This window comes from Brassica oleracea, chromosome C6 (assembly GCF_000695525.1).
Source record: "Brassica oleracea var. oleracea cultivar TO1000 chromosome C6, BOL, whole genome shotgun sequence".
In the NCBI taxonomy this organism is placed as follows: domain Eukaryota; kingdom Viridiplantae; phylum Streptophyta; class Magnoliopsida; order Brassicales; family Brassicaceae; genus Brassica; species Brassica oleracea.
The window spans coordinates 36,276,930-36,297,063 of NC_027753.1; the positions used below are offsets into that span (position 1 = coordinate 36,276,930).

General features: G+C 37.4%; 3 protein-coding genes, 1 non-coding gene and 2 pseudogenes across 4 annotated transcripts; 4 read left to right on the forward strand and 2 right to left on the reverse strand.

Annotated features, from left to right (window-relative positions):
- The first annotated feature begins 3,266 nt into the window (after window positions 1-3,266).
- LOC106300535 (protein phosphatase 2C 16) lies at window positions 3,267-5,968 on the forward strand. The gene is made up of 5 exons (XM_013736697.1): window positions 3,267-3,478; window positions 3,776-4,628; window positions 4,701-5,054; window positions 5,131-5,236; window positions 5,367-5,968. The coding sequence occupies exons 2-5, from the start codon at window positions 3,969-3,971 to the stop codon at window positions 5,699-5,701; spliced, it is 1,455 nt and encodes a 484-aa protein (XP_013592151.1). The 5' UTR covers window positions 3,267-3,478; window positions 3,776-3,968; the 3' UTR covers window positions 5,702-5,968.
- Window positions 5,969-6,222: 254 nt separating this feature from the next.
- TRNAS-AGA lies at window positions 6,223-6,304 on the forward strand. The gene has a single exon. It is a non-coding gene; the product is annotated as a tRNA-Ser (tRNA).
- A 1,016-nt stretch (window positions 6,305-7,320) lies between these two features.
- LOC106297037 (formin-like protein 20) lies at window positions 7,321-9,160 on the forward strand. The gene has a single exon (XM_013733317.1). It carries the CDS (start codon window positions 7,467-7,469, stop codon window positions 9,051-9,053), a length of 1,587 nt encoding a protein of 528 aa, XP_013588771.1. The 5' UTR covers window positions 7,321-7,466; the 3' UTR covers window positions 9,054-9,160.
- A 1,675-nt stretch (window positions 9,161-10,835) lies between these two features.
- Window positions 10,836-12,458, forward strand: LOC106296514 (solute carrier family 25 member 44-like). Its single transcript, XM_013732659.1, has one exon. The coding sequence runs from the start codon at window positions 11,254-11,256 to the stop codon at window positions 12,289-12,291; it is 1,038 nt and encodes a 345-aa protein (XP_013588113.1). The 5' UTR covers window positions 10,836-11,253; the 3' UTR covers window positions 12,292-12,458.
- An 802-nt stretch (window positions 12,459-13,260) lies between these two features.
- LOC106298124 lies at window positions 13,261-13,884 on the reverse strand (annotated as a pseudogene).
- A 1,585-nt stretch (window positions 13,885-15,469) lies between these two features.
- On the reverse strand, window positions 15,470-16,795 carry LOC106298125 (annotated as a pseudogene).
- Between the last annotated feature and the right edge of the window lie 3,339 nt (window positions 16,796-20,134).

The window sequence follows — 20,134 nt, forward strand, 5'->3', positions numbered from 1 at the left end:
TCTCATTTACAGAGCCAGAAAATAAGAAGAAAAATAAACTAATTAAAAAGCTAACGATCAAAATATATATTGTTTTCTCTCAGTTGTCGTCTTCCAACTTCTCTCTTTTAGCCATATCACAGTTTCGTATACGTCTGTCGAAACATGATTAGTTTTAAGACAAACCATATGACACTACGAGTGTAGTGTGAATTTTCCATTGTTAGTAACAATAATTGGTGTTATTCTTACCTTGTATATATGGACAAGTTCCTAAGAGTATATATAGTGGAACAAAAGAAGAGTTATATCAATAATAGGTAGGTGAATCATCAAACAATATTACCTTTTTGAGGTGGTAAAATACTAAAATATTTCGTTTTATGTAATTGGATCAAATGTATAATAAATCCATTGAATATGACTCATGATTATATTAACTGTTTATAGTGAAAATTATATATATAAAATAAAACATGATTATGTTGAACAAATTACCAACTCGTCAAGATTCCATTCATTCATTCACATATCACATACTCTTACATTCTATCTAGCTATTCATGATCATATAGTTGCATTTAGAACTAATACATGCAAACACATGTCATTGTTTAATTCATAATATGTTATTTATACCTCACTTAACTGTGATTGATCTATCCAAATGTCATCTATTCATCTTATAATCTCTATTTAGAATCAATGTATACGTGTACGCGTGAAGACTTGGTGAAAAGTTTGTTAAATAAGAATAAAAGACTTGGTGAAAACCTTTTATATACTCACATTAAACATATATGTATCAAATTATCAACACGTCGAGATTTCAATTTGTTAACATATCTCATACTCTCACATTCTATATATTCAGCACATGCAGTTGTCATATAGAACTAAAACATGCAGATACATATTTTTTTAAAAAAATATATATTTTATTACATATGTCATGATAAATCCTTAAAAAGAATATTTTATTTAAAATCTCACTTATCTGTACTAATTTATTCAACCAAATGTTACCTATCCATCTTATAATCTTCATTTAGAATCAGTGTATGCGTCTACGCGTCAAGACTTGGTGGAAATCTTTTATATACTTTTAATAAAAACAGTGAAACATATATTTAACAAAAGAGGGATTTAATGAAACTCTTTATACATATTTCATATGTGTAACCATTACCATAAATAAAAACGAATTTTCCTAGTGGAATATATTTTAACAAAAAGAGGGATTTAGTGAAATTATCAACGCGTCAAGAATTCATTTTCACATATCTCACACTCTCACATTCTATAATATATAGTCATCTCATACAGTTGTCAATTAGAACCAAAACAAGCATATATTTGTAATTAATTGATCCAAATGTTACCTATTCCATCATATATTTTAGAATCAATGTACGAGTCTACGAGTCAAGATTTTTTTATGAAACTGTAATGAAAATATTTATGAAAATTCGGCCAAAAAAACCTCAACTTTGCACGAATTGCCAAAAGAAACATAAACTTTTGGGCTGACCAAAAAAACACCAAACTTTCGTTGACTTGCCAATTTAGCACGCCGTCAACAAATTTAACAGAAATATTTGACGTCGTTTATTGTTTATCGTTTATTGACCCCTGGATTCGAACCCAGGTTGGTTGGTCAAATGGCAAGGTATTTTACCACTGGACTACTGGCACTTTCAATATCCTTACTAACATGTTTACTTTTATTTGATACATATTAAATATAAAAAATTCTATAAAAACTTAATAAAATCTTTAAAATTCCAAAAAATTAAAAAAATAAAGAAGATTTTTATAAAATTAATTTAAAAATTAAAATTAAAAATAAAATTTTATTTTTCTTTTAAAACAAATAAAAACTCTTCCAAAATTTTCTAAAAACTTAAAAAGATCTTTAAAATTCCAAAAAATTGAAAAAATAAAGAAATTTTTTATAAAATTAATTTTGAAATTAAAATAGAAAATAAAATTTTATTTTTTCTTTTCAATTCATGAAAATTTCGTTTTTTTAAAAGAAAAAATAAAATTTTATTTTCTATTTTAATTTCAAAATTAATTTTATAAAAAATTCTTTATTTTTCAATTTTTTGGAATTTTAAAGATCTTTTAAATTTTTAGAAAATTTTGGAAGAGTTATTATTTTTTAAAAAGAAAAATAAAATTTTATTTTTAATTTTAATTTCTAATTAATTTTATAAAAATCTTCTTTATTTTTTTTTAATTTTTTTTGGAATTTTAAAGATCTTATTAAATTTTTAGAAAATTTTTTATATTTAATATGTAACAAATAAAAGTAAACATGTTAGTAAGTACATTGAAATTGCCAGTAGCCGAGTGGTAAAATACCTTGTCATTTGACCAACCAACCTGGGTTCGAATCCAGGGGTCTACATATTTTTAATTTCAAATAATGTAAAACGACGTCGTTTCATCTCATTTGAAAACGACGCCGTTTCACTAAACACCAACAATAAACGACGTCAAATATTTCTGTTAAATTTGTTGACGGCGTGCTAAATTGGCAAGTCAGCGAAAACATTGTTAATTAATTTTAAAGTCAATGAAAGTTTGATGTTTTTTTGGTCAGCCCAAAAGTTTATGTTTCTTTTACCAATTCGTACAAAGTTGAGGTTTTTTTTGATCGAATTTATGCATATTTCATGCGTAACCATTGTCCATTAGCATGAATAAATTTAGTATTTCGAAATCTCTACGCGTGGTGAGAACTAACATACTCCATCCGTTTCATAATAGATGACGTTTTAGAAAGTTTTTATTGTTTCATAATAGATGACGTTTTGATATATTTATATTATTTTTAATTTTATTGAAAATTGTGTAGCCAATTAGATATTGCAATCATTTATGTAATTGGTTGAATAATTTTTAAATTATATTTTTAAAACTAATTTAAAAAAAGAGTAAATTTCTTAATTTTTATGCATTGAAGTAAAACATTATGTATTATGAAATATGTTGTAAAGTTGACCAAAAAAAAATGTAAAACATATTTAATTTGTTTTAAAAGAAAAAGAAAAAGAAAAGATATAATAGAGTGGGAAAAAAAAAGAAGAGAAATAATAGGTGATGTTGGTAGATCGACAGGTGTTGCCTGAAGCGACCTTAAGAAGGACAATGACAAAAAGGAGAACAAAAAGGACTTGTGTATACGTGTCCCTTCTTTAATACTCATTTTTCTGTAATAAATAAATAAATAAAATACTCTTTTATTTGTTTTTGTTTATTAAAATCACATTAAAAAAAAAAACACAGAGAGAAAAAAGAGCAAACCACACAATATTCTCCCCTTCTCTCTCTTCTTCTTCGTCTTCTTCGTCTTCTTCTTTCGCTTTGATAGAGAGAGTCTCTCTCTTTAAGCCCGAAGCACGAGCATCCATCCGTAACGAAAGAAGAAGACCTTCTTCACTCGTTCTCCTCTCTGTTTCAAATTAGAATTTGCCTTCGTGAGATTCAACTTGTAAGTTCTCTTTATAGAGTATGCTTTTTAATTGGAAGATGATGATTTATATATGCTATGAATCTCTTTTCTTCTTTATATAAGCTTTTGTGTTTAGTTTCTTAATAGCAAAGTTTAATTCACCTTTTTTTCTTTTTAATAATAATATTTCTATTTATTTTTCTTGGTAATAAGAAAAAAAGCTGTCTTTTTTTATTTACTTAGATCCAGAAACATCCATGTTCTGTAATGATTCAAGTTGTCACTGATTCGAATGTTGTGATTAATAAATATCTCTTTAACGATCTCTCTCAATAGGGTGGAAGAAAAAGACAAGAGGATCCGTCAGATCTGTTCATCTCCGGCGAGAAAACTCGAATGGAAGAGGAGATGATGAATCATTGCTTAGAAGAGTCCAAGAAGATGCGAACTATTGAGTGGTCTTAAGCGGACAAAACAGTTCGTTCTAAAGCAGCAAAAAAACAAAAAGGTTCTTTTATTTTTCTCTGTGATGGAAGAGATGACTCCAGCAGTTGCAGTGACTCTCAGCTTAGCTAACTCTATATGTGACTCATCACCAGTCGACATCACTCAGCTCAAGAACGTTACCGACGCAGCTGACTTGTTACCTGATTCCACCATGGAGGAACAACAACCCAAGAAAGGGTCCTGTGATGGAAGTGTTGTGGATGAAGACGTTGTGGAGGATACTAGCGCTGTCATAAGCGAAGGCTTACTAGTCGTTGACGCTGGATCTGAACTAAGCTTGTCTATGGAGATAGAAAACGGGAGAGTTCTCGCTAAAGCCATCATCCTAGGGGAATCAAGCATCGAGCAGGTTCCTACAGCCCAAGTTCTCATTCAGGACACTGAGATAGAAGATGGTTCTGGTGTGACAGCTTCAGAGGTTGTCATTAGGTTGCCGGAAGAGAATAATAATAACCACGTGGCGAGAGGGAGAAGCGTCTATGAGCTAGATTGTATCCCTCTCTGGGGAACGGTTTCGATTCAAGGTAATAGATCTGAGATGGAGGATGCTGTTGCCGTGCTGCCTCATTTCTTGAAGTTACCTATCAAAATGCTGATGGGAGATCATGAGGGTATGAGTCCAAGCCTCACACATCTCACTGGTCATTTCTTCGGTGTTTATGATGGTCATGGAGGCTATCAGGTAATGCTATAATGACTATATTAAATATATTTAGTAAATGGAGGTTGTTAAATTGTATTATGGCTCTTATAGGTTGCTGACTACTGCCGAGATAGACTCCATTTTGCTTTAGCTGAAGAGATAGAGTGCATTAAAGACGAGTTGTGCAAGAGGAACACTGGAGAAGGTAGGCAGGTGCAGTGGGAGAAAGTCTTCACTAGCTGTTTTCTAACTGTTGACGGTGAGATTGAAGGAAGAATCGGTAGAGCTGCTGCTGTTGGTGGTTCTTCTGATGTGGTTCTTGAAGCTGTTGCCTCCGAGACTGTTGGATCAACAGCTGTGGTTGCTTTGGTTTGTTCATCTCATTTAGTGGTTTCTAACTGCGGTGATTCCAGGGCGGTTTTGTACCGTGGCAAAGAAGCCATGCCCTTATCAGTTGATCACAAAGTAAGATTTGAGCTTCTTTCTTTTGCTTACCTGACTTGACGAAGTTTTCTTGACGCCTCTTTCTTGTTTCTTGCAGCCAGATAGAGAGGATGAGTATGCAAGAATAGAGAACGCTGGTGGGAAAGTTATACAGTGGCAAGGCGCTCGTGTGTTTGGTGTTCTCGCCATGTCTAGGTCCCTTGGTAAGCAATACTTCTCTTGATCACCACTAATGCATCTTTGAATGGCTTATTAATATCATCTATGGCACATCACAAGCACTATACCATTAGATCCTTTGTTGTGTGTTTCCTCCTCTGGACCATATTGCAGGTGACAGATACCTGAAGCCATATGTGATCCCGGAACCTGAAGTGACGTTCATGCCTAGGTCACGAGAAGATGATTGTCTAATAATAGCCAGTGATGGTCTTTGGGACGTAATGAGCAACCAAGAAGTCTGTGAAGTAGCGAGGAAACGGATCTTGATGTGGCACAAGAAGCACGGTGCACCTCCACTAAAGGAGAGAGGCAAAGGAACGGATCCAGCTTGCCAAGCGGCGGCTGAGTACCTCTCGGTGCTTGCTCTTCAGAAAGGAAGCAAAGATAACATCTCCATCATTGTGGTTGACTTGAAAGCTCAAAGAAAGTTCAAGGCCAGAGCTTGAATGAGGCTTGATGATGATTACTTTTTTTCTTTTTTTACTGGGGTAAGTTTGCAGAATCTTCTTAATATTTTAGATCGTAAGAGATCTAATTTCGACATGTTTTTACATATAATTTACTCAATATTATTAGAGTAAAGACTGAAGAAGAAGAAGATGATGATGATGCATAGCTAATTATAAGTACATTCCTTTTTTTCTCTATGGAAAGTTGGACTCGTATGTATTAAGAAGAAATAGGCCAATATAATGTTGATTTTCCTTCTTTCATTTTGGGTATTGAAGTAGATGAACATGTTGTAATGTTTTGTGATGTGGGTAATGAAACTGTAATTGAAACTATGCCACATTAACCCTTTTTGCCTTTTTTCTAACCTCTAGATTAATGTCTTTTTTTATTCTGTAACTTACAGTATTGTATATAGAGAGGGCCGGAATGCTAGAGTTGCAGATAACGGTTTCTGAGTTGATGTTTAGTTTTATTTCCGTAATATATTATTAGACAATGCACTGGTAGTCAACAAGTGGATGTGCCGGAGTGGTTATCGGGCATGACTAGAAATCATGTGGGCTTTGCCCGCGCAGGTTCGAATCCTGCCGTTCACGGTTTTTGTGTTTCGTTTCCTTTTTCTCATATTTTAATTGTTTCCATAGCTAAAAGGGTTAGTATGTATTTTTTTTCACTAAGTGAACCAGACAGTGAAGGCAAAAATCTACTGTGCATTGTAATAGAATTTAGGTTTTTTGTCCACAATATAATCTAGATTATAGAAAGTTGATATCATTTTTAGATAATCTTCTTTTGCAGGGAAGAAAGCAAAAAAAAAATAACAAAAGGTTGATAATATAAATATCGTTGACGGTTGGGGCAACGATAGCGCCGGCTCTCTCCTCTTCGTTCCCCTTTGACCAGAAATGCTAATTATTAGAATCTTCGATAAATATAAATTTGAACACATATTTTATTCGAAATTACAAGTTAACATGCTAATTACGCATTTAGTTTTCGTATAGAAAACGTGTTTAATAACACGTTATACATATACGACTACGTTGATAAATTTTGGCGTACCAATATGTATTTGCTTCATCTAATCCAGCTGTATCAAGAGTAAATATCTTTGTAATTTCATTTCCAACATTCACAAGCAAATTATCACCGTTTCCAGCTTGTTTATCTAAAAAATTATCAGAAACAATTTTTATTTTTTGAAAAAAATACAACAAAAGTTTCTAGATACATCTCCAAATTCTCGTGGATTCACATATTTTGCTACCAAGTTCACACATGGTAGTACTATATAAACAGTGAGAAGAAGAAAAAAAAAACGTTATTATAAGAAGGGTAAAAGGGAATATATTTTGAAATTTTAAGCTGAATAGTTTCATTTTCATGGGTGACTTAGTAAAGGTGTAGTCAAGTACTAATTAGATCATTATACATTTTGTTCAAATATCTACTACGTTGAAATGTATCTGCACATGTGATTAATTGATAGCATGAATAAAATATATGAAATGAAGAATTTTACACATAACTTTCCTTATAAGTTATAACATATCTTACAAGTAACATGTCTAACGTCACTTCAAGACAAAAACATATTTATTTGCAAGGAAGGTGTTAAGTAAAGTAGTAATCCAGAGAAAAAAAAATCTAAACAGAAGAAGCAAAGCATATAAAGCAAACATTATTACAGCATCATTGAAACCAACAACTCCTCACAAAAAAAAAAAAAAATTTCTTTTAAAATCCTAAAGGAAGCGTATGGAAGAAGAAGAAGGAGACGCGTCTACGCCGTTCTGGCTTCAATCCCGCCGCAATAACACTTACTTCCGCCGCACCTCTAGTCTCGGCGGCCGCGCAACCACCGTTGCCACACAAGCATTCTTCGCCGGAGCCGCTGCGATCCTCATAGTCTACTTCATCATCCCTCCATTCTTCACCTCTGTTTCACAGTTTCTCCGACCGCATTTGGTCCGTAAAAGGTGGGACTATCTCAACTTCGTTCTCGTCCTCTTCGCCGTCATCTGCGGTTTCCTCAGCCGCAACACCGGCAACGAAGAAAGCAATGACAACAAGGAAGAAGTCAGGGAAAACAATGACGTCCTCAACGGATATAGTTTCGACAAATTCTCGTCGATCATCGATCGAGGCAGTGTATCTAACGGTGTAGCTACGCCGCGTTATTGGATCGGTGATCAGTTTCCTGATCAGACGGTGTACAAGAGGTATAGCAGTTTACGTAGTAGTAGCTCGTATCCAGATCTGCGGCTCCGAGAATTCGAAACCGATGAACGGTGGAGATTTTACGACGATACACGTGTAAGTCAATGCCGTTACGAGGCTTTAGATCCGACCAATCGAAATCGAGAAGATGGCGGCGGTTCTGATACTGAGAAAGTTGAGGTCGTTGCGACGGCGGAAGTTGAAGTAGTAGAAGAGCTAACATCGCCTTCTAATCCGCGGCCTCTGCCTTCTGCTCCGCCGTATCCTTTTCCTGCTACGCCGTCACCTCCGCCGTCTCCGCCTCGTGCTCCTCCACCTTCTAAGCCAGCGAAGAGGAGGACAAATAGAGTGTACCAAGATGTTGCTGCAAAGGAAGAGAAGAAGGAGAGAGGTGATCCTGTGGCGGCGACGCCTCTGGTTACTCCGGTTCCAGCTCCGGCGACGGTGTATGAAAAGATTGGTAAAGAGGAGAAGAAGAAAGGCGGAGCAAGTAAGGACTTTCTGATTGCTCTACGGAGAAAGAAGAAGAAACAGAGACAACAGAGCATCGACGGTCTCGATTTACTCTTCGGCTCCGATCATCCATTCGACTATACACCGCCGCATCCTCCTCCCCCGCCTCCTCCACCACCTTTCTTCCAAGGACTCTTCTCGTCTAAAAAAGGCAAAAGCAAGATAACCTATTCAGCTCCACCGCCTCCTCCGCCTCCTCCGCCGCCTCCGCCGCCTCCACCTCATCGGAACTATAAATCACGCGCATCAATGGCGAAGACACACAATTCTCCATCAGAAGCAACTCAATTCATATGCATTGGAAGCGAATCACCATTAATGCCGATCCCCCCGCCGCCGCCTCCTCCGCCGTTCAAAATGCCGGCGTGGAAATTCGTGAAGCGTGGAGATTACGTCAGGATGGCAAGCAACGTCAGCATAAGCTCCGAAGAGCCTGATGATGATCCTGATGTAGCTCAATCAAGCTCAGTGGGGAGTATGTTCTGTCCGAGCCCCGATGTGGATACCAAGGCTGATGACTTCATAGCGAGGTTCAGAGCTGGACTCAAGTGGGAGAAGATGAACTCCGTGAAAAGAGGGAGATCCAATTTAGGACCCGAATCCGAATCTTAAACGGGTTTATTAAATCCTTTTGAGGCCTCGGCCCACCATGCGTACAGACGTTGATTTCTCTTTTTTGGAGTGTTTCATTCTTGATCGTCGATCCCATTTTTGGTGTGTAGTGTTTCATTCTTGATTGTCGATCCCTTTTTTGGTGTGTATATGAAGTATATTGTGTTGTGTTTTTTCTCTCTTAAGTATTTAGTTTCGTCTACGAATTTTTGTATTTTGTATGTGGTGTATACAACTTTAGCCCATCATAGCGATAACCAAACAATCTTTATATATTTTGTGAATTAGTTTCTCGAGCTTCTCCATTTTGGAGACCAAAACAAATCTGAAGAAGCCGAAGAAAGATGTGTTCTTGTTGATTGATTGTACTCGGTTTCCCACTTTGTTAAGCCCATTATCAGCACATTAGCCTTTCAATCGATCTCTTCAACATTCACTGCCATTTCATTTTTGCATAGGAGGTTGTATTTGTATACTTTAATTTAGCTTACATACAATATGGACGCAAATTTTTATTTGTTACTTAAGACATGGAAAATGTTCTGAACCAATAAAAGTGGATCTTACAAATAGAAGCATTGTGGTGGGCTAAAAACTATGGTTGATTTAGCCCATGTACAATGTATACAACCAACATTATTAGGAATTTGATCCGATCATAGTTGGCCCAGCCCATCATAATGCTAATATACTTTTTGGAATCAGTTCCTACCGAATACTCCTTCGGTTTCAATATAGATGAAGTTTTAGAAGTTTTGTTTTGTTTCAATTTACATGAAGTTTTAAGTAAGTTTTGAGATTTTAAGGTTAATTTTAACTTTATTGGAAACTGTTCAACCAATTAGATTTTACAGTCTTTTTTATAATTGGTTAACTGATTTTAAAATTATATCTTTAAAATATTTTTCTAGGGAAATGTAATTTTCTTAATCTTTGTGTACTATTACAAAACATCAAGTATTATGAAACGGAGGGAGTATAACTTTTTCTTTGACAAAAGATTTAGTCTATAACCTTTTCCCCAGTAAAATCTATTGAAGATAAATGATCAACGATGTATAAATTTCATATGTGGAGTAATGTAGGTTTGTTTAATGCTTATTTCAGAAAAAAACGTTATTTAATATATAGATTTGAATCTCAAATGTATGACACTCACAATGTCACTTTAAATGAAACAACGACAGCAAAAATGATTTCTGTTGATGTTTGGTGGTTTCTTGTTCTAGGACCACCACTGTTCATGAAATTTAGCATCTCAATGAAATGATAACCCTACACAAAAGATATTCTTTATGCACAATAAAAGGCTGGAGGGATGGTGGAACTGTAAAAAAAAGAATCATGCACAAGTGAGGTCACGTGAGTTTGTCTGAAAAGATCACGTGACTCATCTCTACACACACTGACTCCTGCTCCTTGTTTTCCTTCCAAACCTGTGTCCGCCCAACGACCGAAGGATATGGACACCACGTCATCTTATCCATATCAAACAAAAACAGATTCACTTTCTCTCTCTTCTCCCCCACCCTCTCAAAAAGATCTTAACCGTTGATTTCGATGACTATTTTTGTACCTTATCTGTATCTCTGCCGTCGATCCTCTCCAACTGACACGTGTCAGGTGCCAGCGATCTGATTTTACGCAGCCATACACTTTCTTGAAAAGTGAAAAGCATTTCGTTACGAAAAGATAAAACCGGTTAATCGAACCGGATAAAACAAAGCCGGTTCAGCTATAAACCGGAATCTCGATTTCGTTTCTTTACCGGAAGAAAAAAAACAGAACCCTAGTCTCGCTCTATAACAGTATAAGGTCGCATTTTCGTTGCTCGCTTCTCTCTTCGTTTCTTTCTCTAACATCCCGTCTCTCGTATTGGTGAGCTTATTGGATTATCTCCGGCAAAGGAAACGGTGAAAGATTATAGGATGATTGTTCTCTGTTTGGGAATCGTTGAGTGATGTTGTTAGATCCGCACGGTCTTCTCCTCTCTGATCGTTTCCCATCCAAGACATGGTTCCACAGGCGCAAAAAATGCCTAATCTAATCTTCTGAAAAAACCTTTCCCTTTTTGATTACTCGGCGAATCTAATCTTTCCCTTTTTAGAAAGTTTTGGTCTTTCCTAACTCGGTTTGTAAATAGAGATCGAAAGCTTGTTCCTTTTTGTTTCTGGGTCTGTGTTAAAAGAAGCTGGGGAAGATGAATCTTAGTACGGCCGAGGAAGAATCGTCGTCGGCGCAAGAGATTCACATCCCTGCTGACATCAACTGGGAGATGCTCGACAAGTCAAAGTTCTTCGTTTTGGGAGCGGCTCTGTTCTCAGGGGTCTCCGGAGCTCTTTACCCTGCCGTGTTGATGAAGACTCGTCAGCAAGTGTGTCATCATTCTCAGGGCTCTTGTATCAGAGGCGCGTTTACTCTCGTCAGGCACGAAGGCTTGAGGGGGTTGTATAGAGGGTTTGGCACTTCTCTGATGGGAACTATCCCTGCACGTGCCTTGTACATGACGGCTTTGGAGGTTACCAAGAGTAGCGTAGGCTCTGCTGCTGTCGGGTTAGGTTTTACTGAGGGTAAAGCCTCTGCTGCTGCTAATGCGGTTGGCGGGTTAACGGCTGCGATGGCTGCTCAGCTTGTTTGGACTCCTGTCGATGTTGTGAGCCAGAGGCTTATGGTTCAAGGAAGCAGCGGTCTTAGGTGTTGTAATTACGTTAACGGGTTCGATGCTTTCAAGAAGATCGTGAGAGCTGATGGAGTTAAGGGGTTGTACAGAGGGTTTGGGATATCGATTCTGACTTATGCGCCGTCTAACGCTGTTTGGTGGACGTCTTACTCCGTTGCGCAGAGGATGGTTTGGGGTGGAGTTGGGTGTTATGTTTGTAAGAAGGACGGAGAGAATGGGAACGCGATTAAACCGGACTCGAAAACGGTGATGGCTGTTCAGGGAGTAAGTGCTGCGATTGCTGGGAGTGTTTCTGCTTTGATTACGATGCCGCTGGACACAATCAAGACGAGGTTGCAGGTTCTTGATGGGGAAGATAGCAATGGGAAGCGTGGTGGACCGAGTATTGGACAGACGGTGAGAAACTTGGTTAGGGAAGGTGGTTGGACAGCGTGTTACAGAGGGTTGGGACCGAGATGTGCTTCAATGTCAATGTCTGCAACGACTATGATCACTACCTACGAGTTCTTGAAACGGCTTTCCGCTAAGAACCATGACGGGTTTTACTCTAAATCATAGTTGTTTAACAGCTCAGAGAACCACATAGAGAAAATGTTATCTACATTTCTTGTTCTTGTTCTTGTCTAGCTGTTCTGCTTTCTCTTTTGTTTTTGTTTTTCCAGTCATATTGTAAGGAATGTGTTAAAATCCAGTTGTTTCTAAATAAAGAAATGTTTATTCCCACATTTGCTTGGATTCTAGGTTTGGATCGGTTCACCATAACCGTGCTACTAAACCCGTATGATAAATGATGACTTGTAAGACTTTGTTGGTCAATTCAGACTCTTGCATCAACTTGCATCAAATTTGGCAATGCTGTCTTTTGTTTTTATCTATGATCATTGTTTAGTGTTTGAGGAACACAAGTTTGTATCTGTCACATAAGTCAACGTATTGTGGAGCAGAATCTTACGTTTCTTCGTACCTTATTCAGAATAATTTATAGGAAATAATTGGAAACAGACGGCTTTGATACTTTTTATTAATGAACGTGTCCAAGAAATGGCAATATTTTCAAGTATCTCAAGTGTGTGATGACATTTTCTCAAACTGATAAATGAGACTCAAAGTAGAATCTTTCAACCTCCTTTTAAATTTAAGTTACAGAATAATAAATAATCTTATATACTGTATAAACTACTAGATTCTTCATTAAATGTTTATCAAACTTTGTCAACTAGATTGTAAAATATTCAGAAAATTGAAATGTCTCTTACACGTCTATGGAGTGGAAAGCAGAATCTGTGTTTTTATTTATCATCTTCATACAGAATCAAACCAGTAGTTTACACAAGGAGACATGGTAAGCGAAGATTAAAAGTATTTTCAAGCTGAAGATTTTGGTAGTTCTTGTGGTGATGTCTTAAAACAATAGATAAAGTGAAATGGAAAAGTAGCAAGTGACAGCAAGCAGAAGAACTAGTAGTAGTAGTAGCCAAGGATGACTTCCCCTTTTGGTGGGAAACATGAAACATCACCAAAGATCCAATGTCTCAGATATGGACAGAGAAATGGTGCAAGTCCCCACCTCCATGCATGTCATTGGACTGACCATGAACAAGCATAGCTCGGTTAGTCTAAGTTGTTGGGAAACCCGAAAACTGGAATTCAGTTTTTCCGAAGATATCAGCACCTTCGGAAACAGATGTGATGTCAGAGCCAGAAGTGGTTGAGCCACCACGGTCTTTGTTGTGCTGCAGCAAATGAGCTTGGAATCTAGACATGTTTGCCTCATTGCCTGTTGGACCGACTTGTCACGTTCTTGTTCTTTGGCAGCAGCCCGTGGGGATTCTTGAAGAAGTTTTTTGGTGTTGAGGAATCTTCCACCGGATCCTCTTGGCCTTTTAAGAGCATGGACATGTCGAGATTCATGAAGATACGGCTGTTGCAGCAAGAAAAGCAAATATGAGCATAGCTTTCTAAATGAGAAGCTGTTGTTGGTTCTTGTTATTATACCTTCCGGGATTTGATTAGTTTGTTCTGAGCCTCAAGCATGGCGCGTTGCTGTCTTCTCCTCATGATAGCATGGTATTGCTTCGCATTAACAAAGACTGGCTCAGTTTCTGTGATCTCCGCTGGTAGCGGTACTCGACCAGGAACCATACCCACCATTTGGGGATTGCATGTCTGCAAAGGAGATGAAGAGACTTGTGGTCACTACAAGATGATATTTTACATATATCTAGCCAAACAGAGTCTATTCATTGAGTAAGTTTATTGGCTAAATGATATATCGTTAACATATTTAGATGTTTGTTCACTGTGTCAGAGACTAGATGTTTTGATTCCTTGCCCTTCTTTTATCTTCTGCAGACGTGTCTGGCAGCAAAGACCACCATGCCTAAGACCTATCCACTGCTGCATCCACAGTATCTTTTCATCTTGTTCTTTCCTTTCATTTTCCTCGACCCCAAGGTAATCAATCATTCTTTCTTGTTCCATCTGATTTCACATCAGAGAATCGTAATCAATCATTATTCTTCGAGAGGGAAGTTGAGGAAGTACCTAAGATGGGCTGTTTACACAATGATAGCCACAGCGACAGTGGTGTAAGTCTTTTACTTGTTTACGAATTGAACATGCCTGGATGAGTGGATGGTATAGTTTACATGACTGTTAGCTATTATATTGTTGAAGTTCTTGATGGCTGCATCAGCTTTGGCTCTACCCTTCCAGCCTCTCGTTGTTTCAGCTGTTCACACCGGAACGATGGAGGTAGCATTTGCGAAAAGAGCAAAGGATCCAGATTTGAAAACTGCTCATAACGGACGCAAGATGTCTACATTGTTGGGTGGAGCTTTGTTCCTAGCTGACGATCTTTTCCCTGAAACACCATTCATTCACGCCGGTTGGCATCTCGCTGCAGCCATTGGCGTTGGGACTTGCAATAAGCTTCTTCAGTAGTTCCGCGATACCAAATCTATATCGTGGTGTAGTTGTGGAACTACTGCCATATTCTTGGTTCAGAGAAACCACGGTTTCACTGAGCTCATTAATCAGCCTGAAATAACTAGTTACCTTTTGTACTCATCTTATCTTCAATGTATCATGATGTATGGAACCAAAACAAGTCGAGAATCAGTATGTGTCTTAGATCTTTCAACCAGCATAAACAATACATGTAAATCGACAAGGGTTGTGTCCTTAAAAAGGTATTATTAACTATTTTCCAGGAAGTATGGATTGGGATGAAAAAACACAAAAGTAACCAAAAAAAAAAATGGATTTGGGAGACTCAAACCGTAGAGTGTGGGTACGTAGTAATAAAAGGACTCTAGCAAAAGTTATGTTATCATTTTAAAATTCACATAAATGTTGGAGAATGGATACACACCCAGTTAAATTTCGGATTTAGGATGATATGACAATGAAAAACAAAAGAAGGTTAAACACATAAGCATATAATCACAAGATAGACAATGAAAACAATAGGGGGTAAGGTCAAAAACACAAGACATTAAACATAAGCATAAAATACTAGTCTTAGAAACAAGTCTGACAACGAAGAGATTAACAGTCTTGAGACAAAAGATAAAAAAGAGATTACAAAGACGGACTGCGATCACAACCAAGATAAAACAAAAGCAAAGAGTGTCAAACTTGGTCAGATTAACCTGTAAGATTGTGAAAATCAAACATTCAGTTTCTGTAAGAATAGGTGGTAATTGAATTCCAAGCATAAAATTTACACTTGATCTCACTGAGCAGGTGGAGACATGCGTTTACTCAATTTAACCTGTAAAATTGTGAAAATCAAACATTCGGTTTCTGTAAGAATAGGTGTGTATAATAATAATGGCAAAATCACAAACAGCAGGAATATTATAATAAACTTACTACACTTGATCGCTGAGCAGCAGATGGAAACATGCGTTTCCTTTTGTGGACAAGAGGATGGTTGACTTGCACTAAGCTTGGACGATAAGGGGAAGAGCAAACAAGTGGGGGACGAGCAGCTTTACAGATGTTGTTGGTGATGGGGTTACGGTTTTCGAGTATGAGAGCTTCTCCAAGGTAGACGGATGATTTGAGGCAGCCTTCTTGTCCAAACACAAAAGCCTTGTGAACAGTCCTGGTTCCGGTTAGTTGAAACAGTTCAAACAAGACAGCAACTTTGTTTTCCTCATCAACAAAGAAGCTCCCACCAGAACGTGGGGTACAGAGCTCAAAACCGTAGCTCCCGAAGGGCCCCGTTTCCACTCGCAAAAATTTGCTCCAGGACGCACGGTTGGGGTCAACAGTAAGGGTAACCCAAATCTCAAAGAAGCCAGATTCATAACCACCAAAAAGGACCGCAAGCTGCTCATCATCACCTCCTCTAAGGAAGGTTGAGAGGGTCACGCAGTCACCATTGTAAGTTGTAACTGTTGAAAGAGTCATTAAAAGGAATAGGGAGGCGTGGTCCAAACCTCTCTTTGGTAAAATCAAAACAGAGTAAGAAAATTTCCCCTTTGCTTCCACCATATATTTCATCAGGTATACTACGTTCAGCAAAAAAGTAGGTGTTTCCCTTGACAGGCACGCCTCGCTGATTCAAACCTATCAACCACTTGGAATTATTCTTCACCACCCTCCATGAATTAGACTTAATTTCATAGATTTCGTACCCCTCAGAATCCACAAACCTCAGGATTTTGTGGTTGCGCGAGCCTGAGTCGTCGTCGGAGTATCCGATTGCGTGCTTGTCTTTCACGTTGAAATCTTCTCTCGGTTCAATCCACCTTGTTTGACACAGACAAGGGTTCCACAACACCAGCTTCGGTTCCTCCTTCTTGTCCTTAGCCACGCATAACACTAACCCATCGCAGTGATATAACTTGAATACCTCCAAATCATTCAGCAAATCTACCTCCTTTACCGTGACATCAACAAAACTTTCTTGGAACCTCTCCAGAGAGTACATCTTGGCATTCATCGTCAGAAACAGTTGCTGCGGCCGCGCTGGTGCTGCTTCTGCTTCTTTACCCGATCCAACCGCCTTCGGTGTCAGTATCTTCTCCCCAACCATTTGATCGCTCGTCATTTGAAAAATTAGGGTTTTCCTCCGAGTTTCCCTATTGCCTTGGTCGTGTGTGTTTTTATATATATATATATATATATATAGGAATGTCAAACAGGTTGATCCGTCCCATACCGTCCCGTACCGCAGCGGGTTTGTCTTCGAGCGGGTCATGGCGGGTCAGGTCCGCGCGGGCTGCGGTCCTCAAAATGGCTGACCAAACTCGTACCGCAAAACATGTAGGCCTTTGCGGATTGGTCCACGTGACATAGAATTACAAACGAACATATGGTTCCTGAACGCTTCAATACATGATTCAGAACGCTTTATCAGTTTCATGACGCATCAGTAAGTGGGCTTAGCCAAAGATTAAACTGGATAAGTCAATACACTTGTTAGTTGAAGATTTTAGTTGGATCAAAACACTAGTTTATTTACTTTTGTTAGACTCCAAACATTTTTAAAATAAATAATACTTTAGTTGCTGAATCCAAATATTATAACTCATAAGTTCATAACAAATTCTTTAGTTTTCTGAATCCAAAATTAAATAACACCAACACCATATCAAAGATGCTAATCTCAAAAATAAATAAAAAGAAAACACCAATCATACTTCTTGTTCCTCATCTTTATCACCAACGAGCGACAAAAAGATGGAGATTTCTCTTCTTCACCATCAACTTCATCTTCTGCGAATAAAAATAATAGAAGTCAGTTAAAGATATATTGAAACCTAAAACTCCAAAATGTATGATAATGTGAACAAATACATATAGGCAAAACTATGAAGAACCCATTGCGGAAACTAGATCTTCTTCTTCGGTGGAAAGTGAGTTTTCAAATTTCTTATGATGACTCGAAGAAGCTCCACCGGTACAGATCGAAGGCGCTTGGGAGACCGGAAGCATCATCGACCCTGAAACCACTGTCACTGGAGCTACATAACGTCGAATCGCCTTCTCTCTCTCCCTCTCTTTCTCTCTCTCTCTCTGTTGTAGATGAAAGCAGAAATGGGGACTTAGGGTTGCGGGTCTTCAAAATCCCGCAAGATCGCCTTGGTCGTGTGTTTATATATATACCCAATAATTTCGACCGTCTGCGCTATGATAATTTGAGGCCCGGTAATTTTAGCAAGAAAATTAACCCATACCTTTTTTGTACCTAGTCTTGTTTATTCTGATTCGGTTTCACTTTCATTTTATTTTTTTTTAAATGTCTTTCTTTCATATCTTAGTTTTAAATATTTATTTGCTTAAATATATATAAATTCCTACTTCTGTTTTTTTTAAAAGCTAAAATGTATTAATTCGGCAAAAAAAAAAATCAATAATCTAATGAACCGATAAATTTTTACTTAATTTATGCAGGAAAGCTCGACTTTCGCTTTTTGGTGGAAAATACTCGATTTTACAGGATTTTGTATTTTTAGCGGAAAAATTGATTTTTTATTAAAAAACTTAAACCATTTTTGCTACCAAAATAATAATAATAATAATAATAATAATAATAATAATAATCAAGCCAACGATACAGTTGCTTTCAAAAAGATTCCCATGTCAATGCAACCCCTATCTCCTACCAAGTTCGATAGGTGTCCCATGTCTGACCAAGCGTCAAACCAGAAGGAAGTTTGAAGCCCGTCTCTAACTTCCATACGATGAACTCCTTTGCTTTATCTCTATATTTTAGAAGTTTCCTCCACATATATGATTCCAAAGTTGACGTGCTCCAAACTTCCCAGAAAGTACCTCTCTTTAGCAGGTTTTCCTTAACCCAGCGTGCCCAAAGAGAGAAGGATGAGGTGATCTGCCAGATAAGCTTCAGACATCACGTGACATTAATTGATCTCCTTCAACGGGCGTAAACCAAACCCTCCCTCTGATTTTTGAGTTCTTACTAGGTCCCAAGCTATCTTAGCTCGCTTCATGTTTAGCGATGGGCCAGACCAGAGAAACGCAGAGCATATACTGTCTACCTCCTTCAAGTATTCACTAGGTAGATAGAATGGTGATATCCAGAAGTTTGTGATGCTCATTAGAACCGATTTGATAAGCTGTAAGCGACCCACCATTGATAGAAATTTGTTTCTCCAGAGGCTTATACGTTTTTTAATTTTCTATATGAGTGGCTGATAATCGTTCTTTCCCATTGTTTTGGTGAGGAGAGGCAGTCCCAAGTAGCGAACAAGGAGCGCACCAACCGTCAACCTATTCTGAACCTAGAACTCTTGTCGCACTGCATCATCAACCCCCGCAACAAAGCTTCCAAAGACTTCAAGAATGTTTTCTATAGATCGAGTATTGCCATCGGAGAACACTGGGATGTCGTCCGCAAAACTCAGATGCGTGAGGCTCAAGTTTTCACACTTCGGATGATATCCCATCTTAACAGTATAATTAAGTATGTTCTCTAAATAAAATATCAATTTTACTTTATGTTTAAATTCCAACTTTGTAATAATATTATTTTTAATATTTGAAAACATAATTTATTTATTTTAGACAATAGATATTGGTTTTAAAAATCCAAATATCTTTCCACACACTCTTCGTATTATTATTATTCTTTTTAACTAATGTTCATAGTATTTTTTTTTTTTTGAATAATAAGTAAAATTTATTCAGAAAAAGTATTGTTTACACTTTACAGCCTTAGCTGCCGGAAACAAAGCAATTTTTTTTTAAAAAAACAGACCACTATCTCTTGTAGAGCTATCTTGTGGACAGCCAAAGTTGAAGGACACCCTCATGGCGTCCGATCCTCTTAATACATTGATTCCGAATCTGTATGTAGATGATTTTAATCAGGTAACCCACTAGAATTGGCTGGGAGCCATGACGATTGTTTCTATCCCTCCAGATGGAGTGCATCGTCACTTGGAAGCTATATCTCAGAAGGAACAGTTTTGAAGCCGGTTGAGAAGTATCTGCAAGGAGCACCTCTTTATTTATTTAATTATCTTCCTTTGTTTTGTTTTTGAAAAAAAAAAACTCATCTTACACTGCCATCTAGTATTGTTTTTTTCATTAACTTTGTATTCACTGACCAAAGTTGTATTATGCATATATATCATGAATATATAGACAAAGAGAAAATTGATACCCTTTTGTTATATAGAGTCATGTCCCTTACACAAAACCAAGGAGTGGAAAGCAGAGTCTGTTTTTTTTCTTTTTTTTTTGAGTCTGTGTTTTATTTATCATATTCATACAGAATCCGGAGACTTCTTCATTACATGCACACATGAAGTACAAAAATCATGAAAAGAAACACACAAAGTGGAACTGAAAGTTTATACGAAAATCAGACCACTAGTTTAACACAGGATACATGATAAGCGAAGATTTTGGTCGTTCTTGT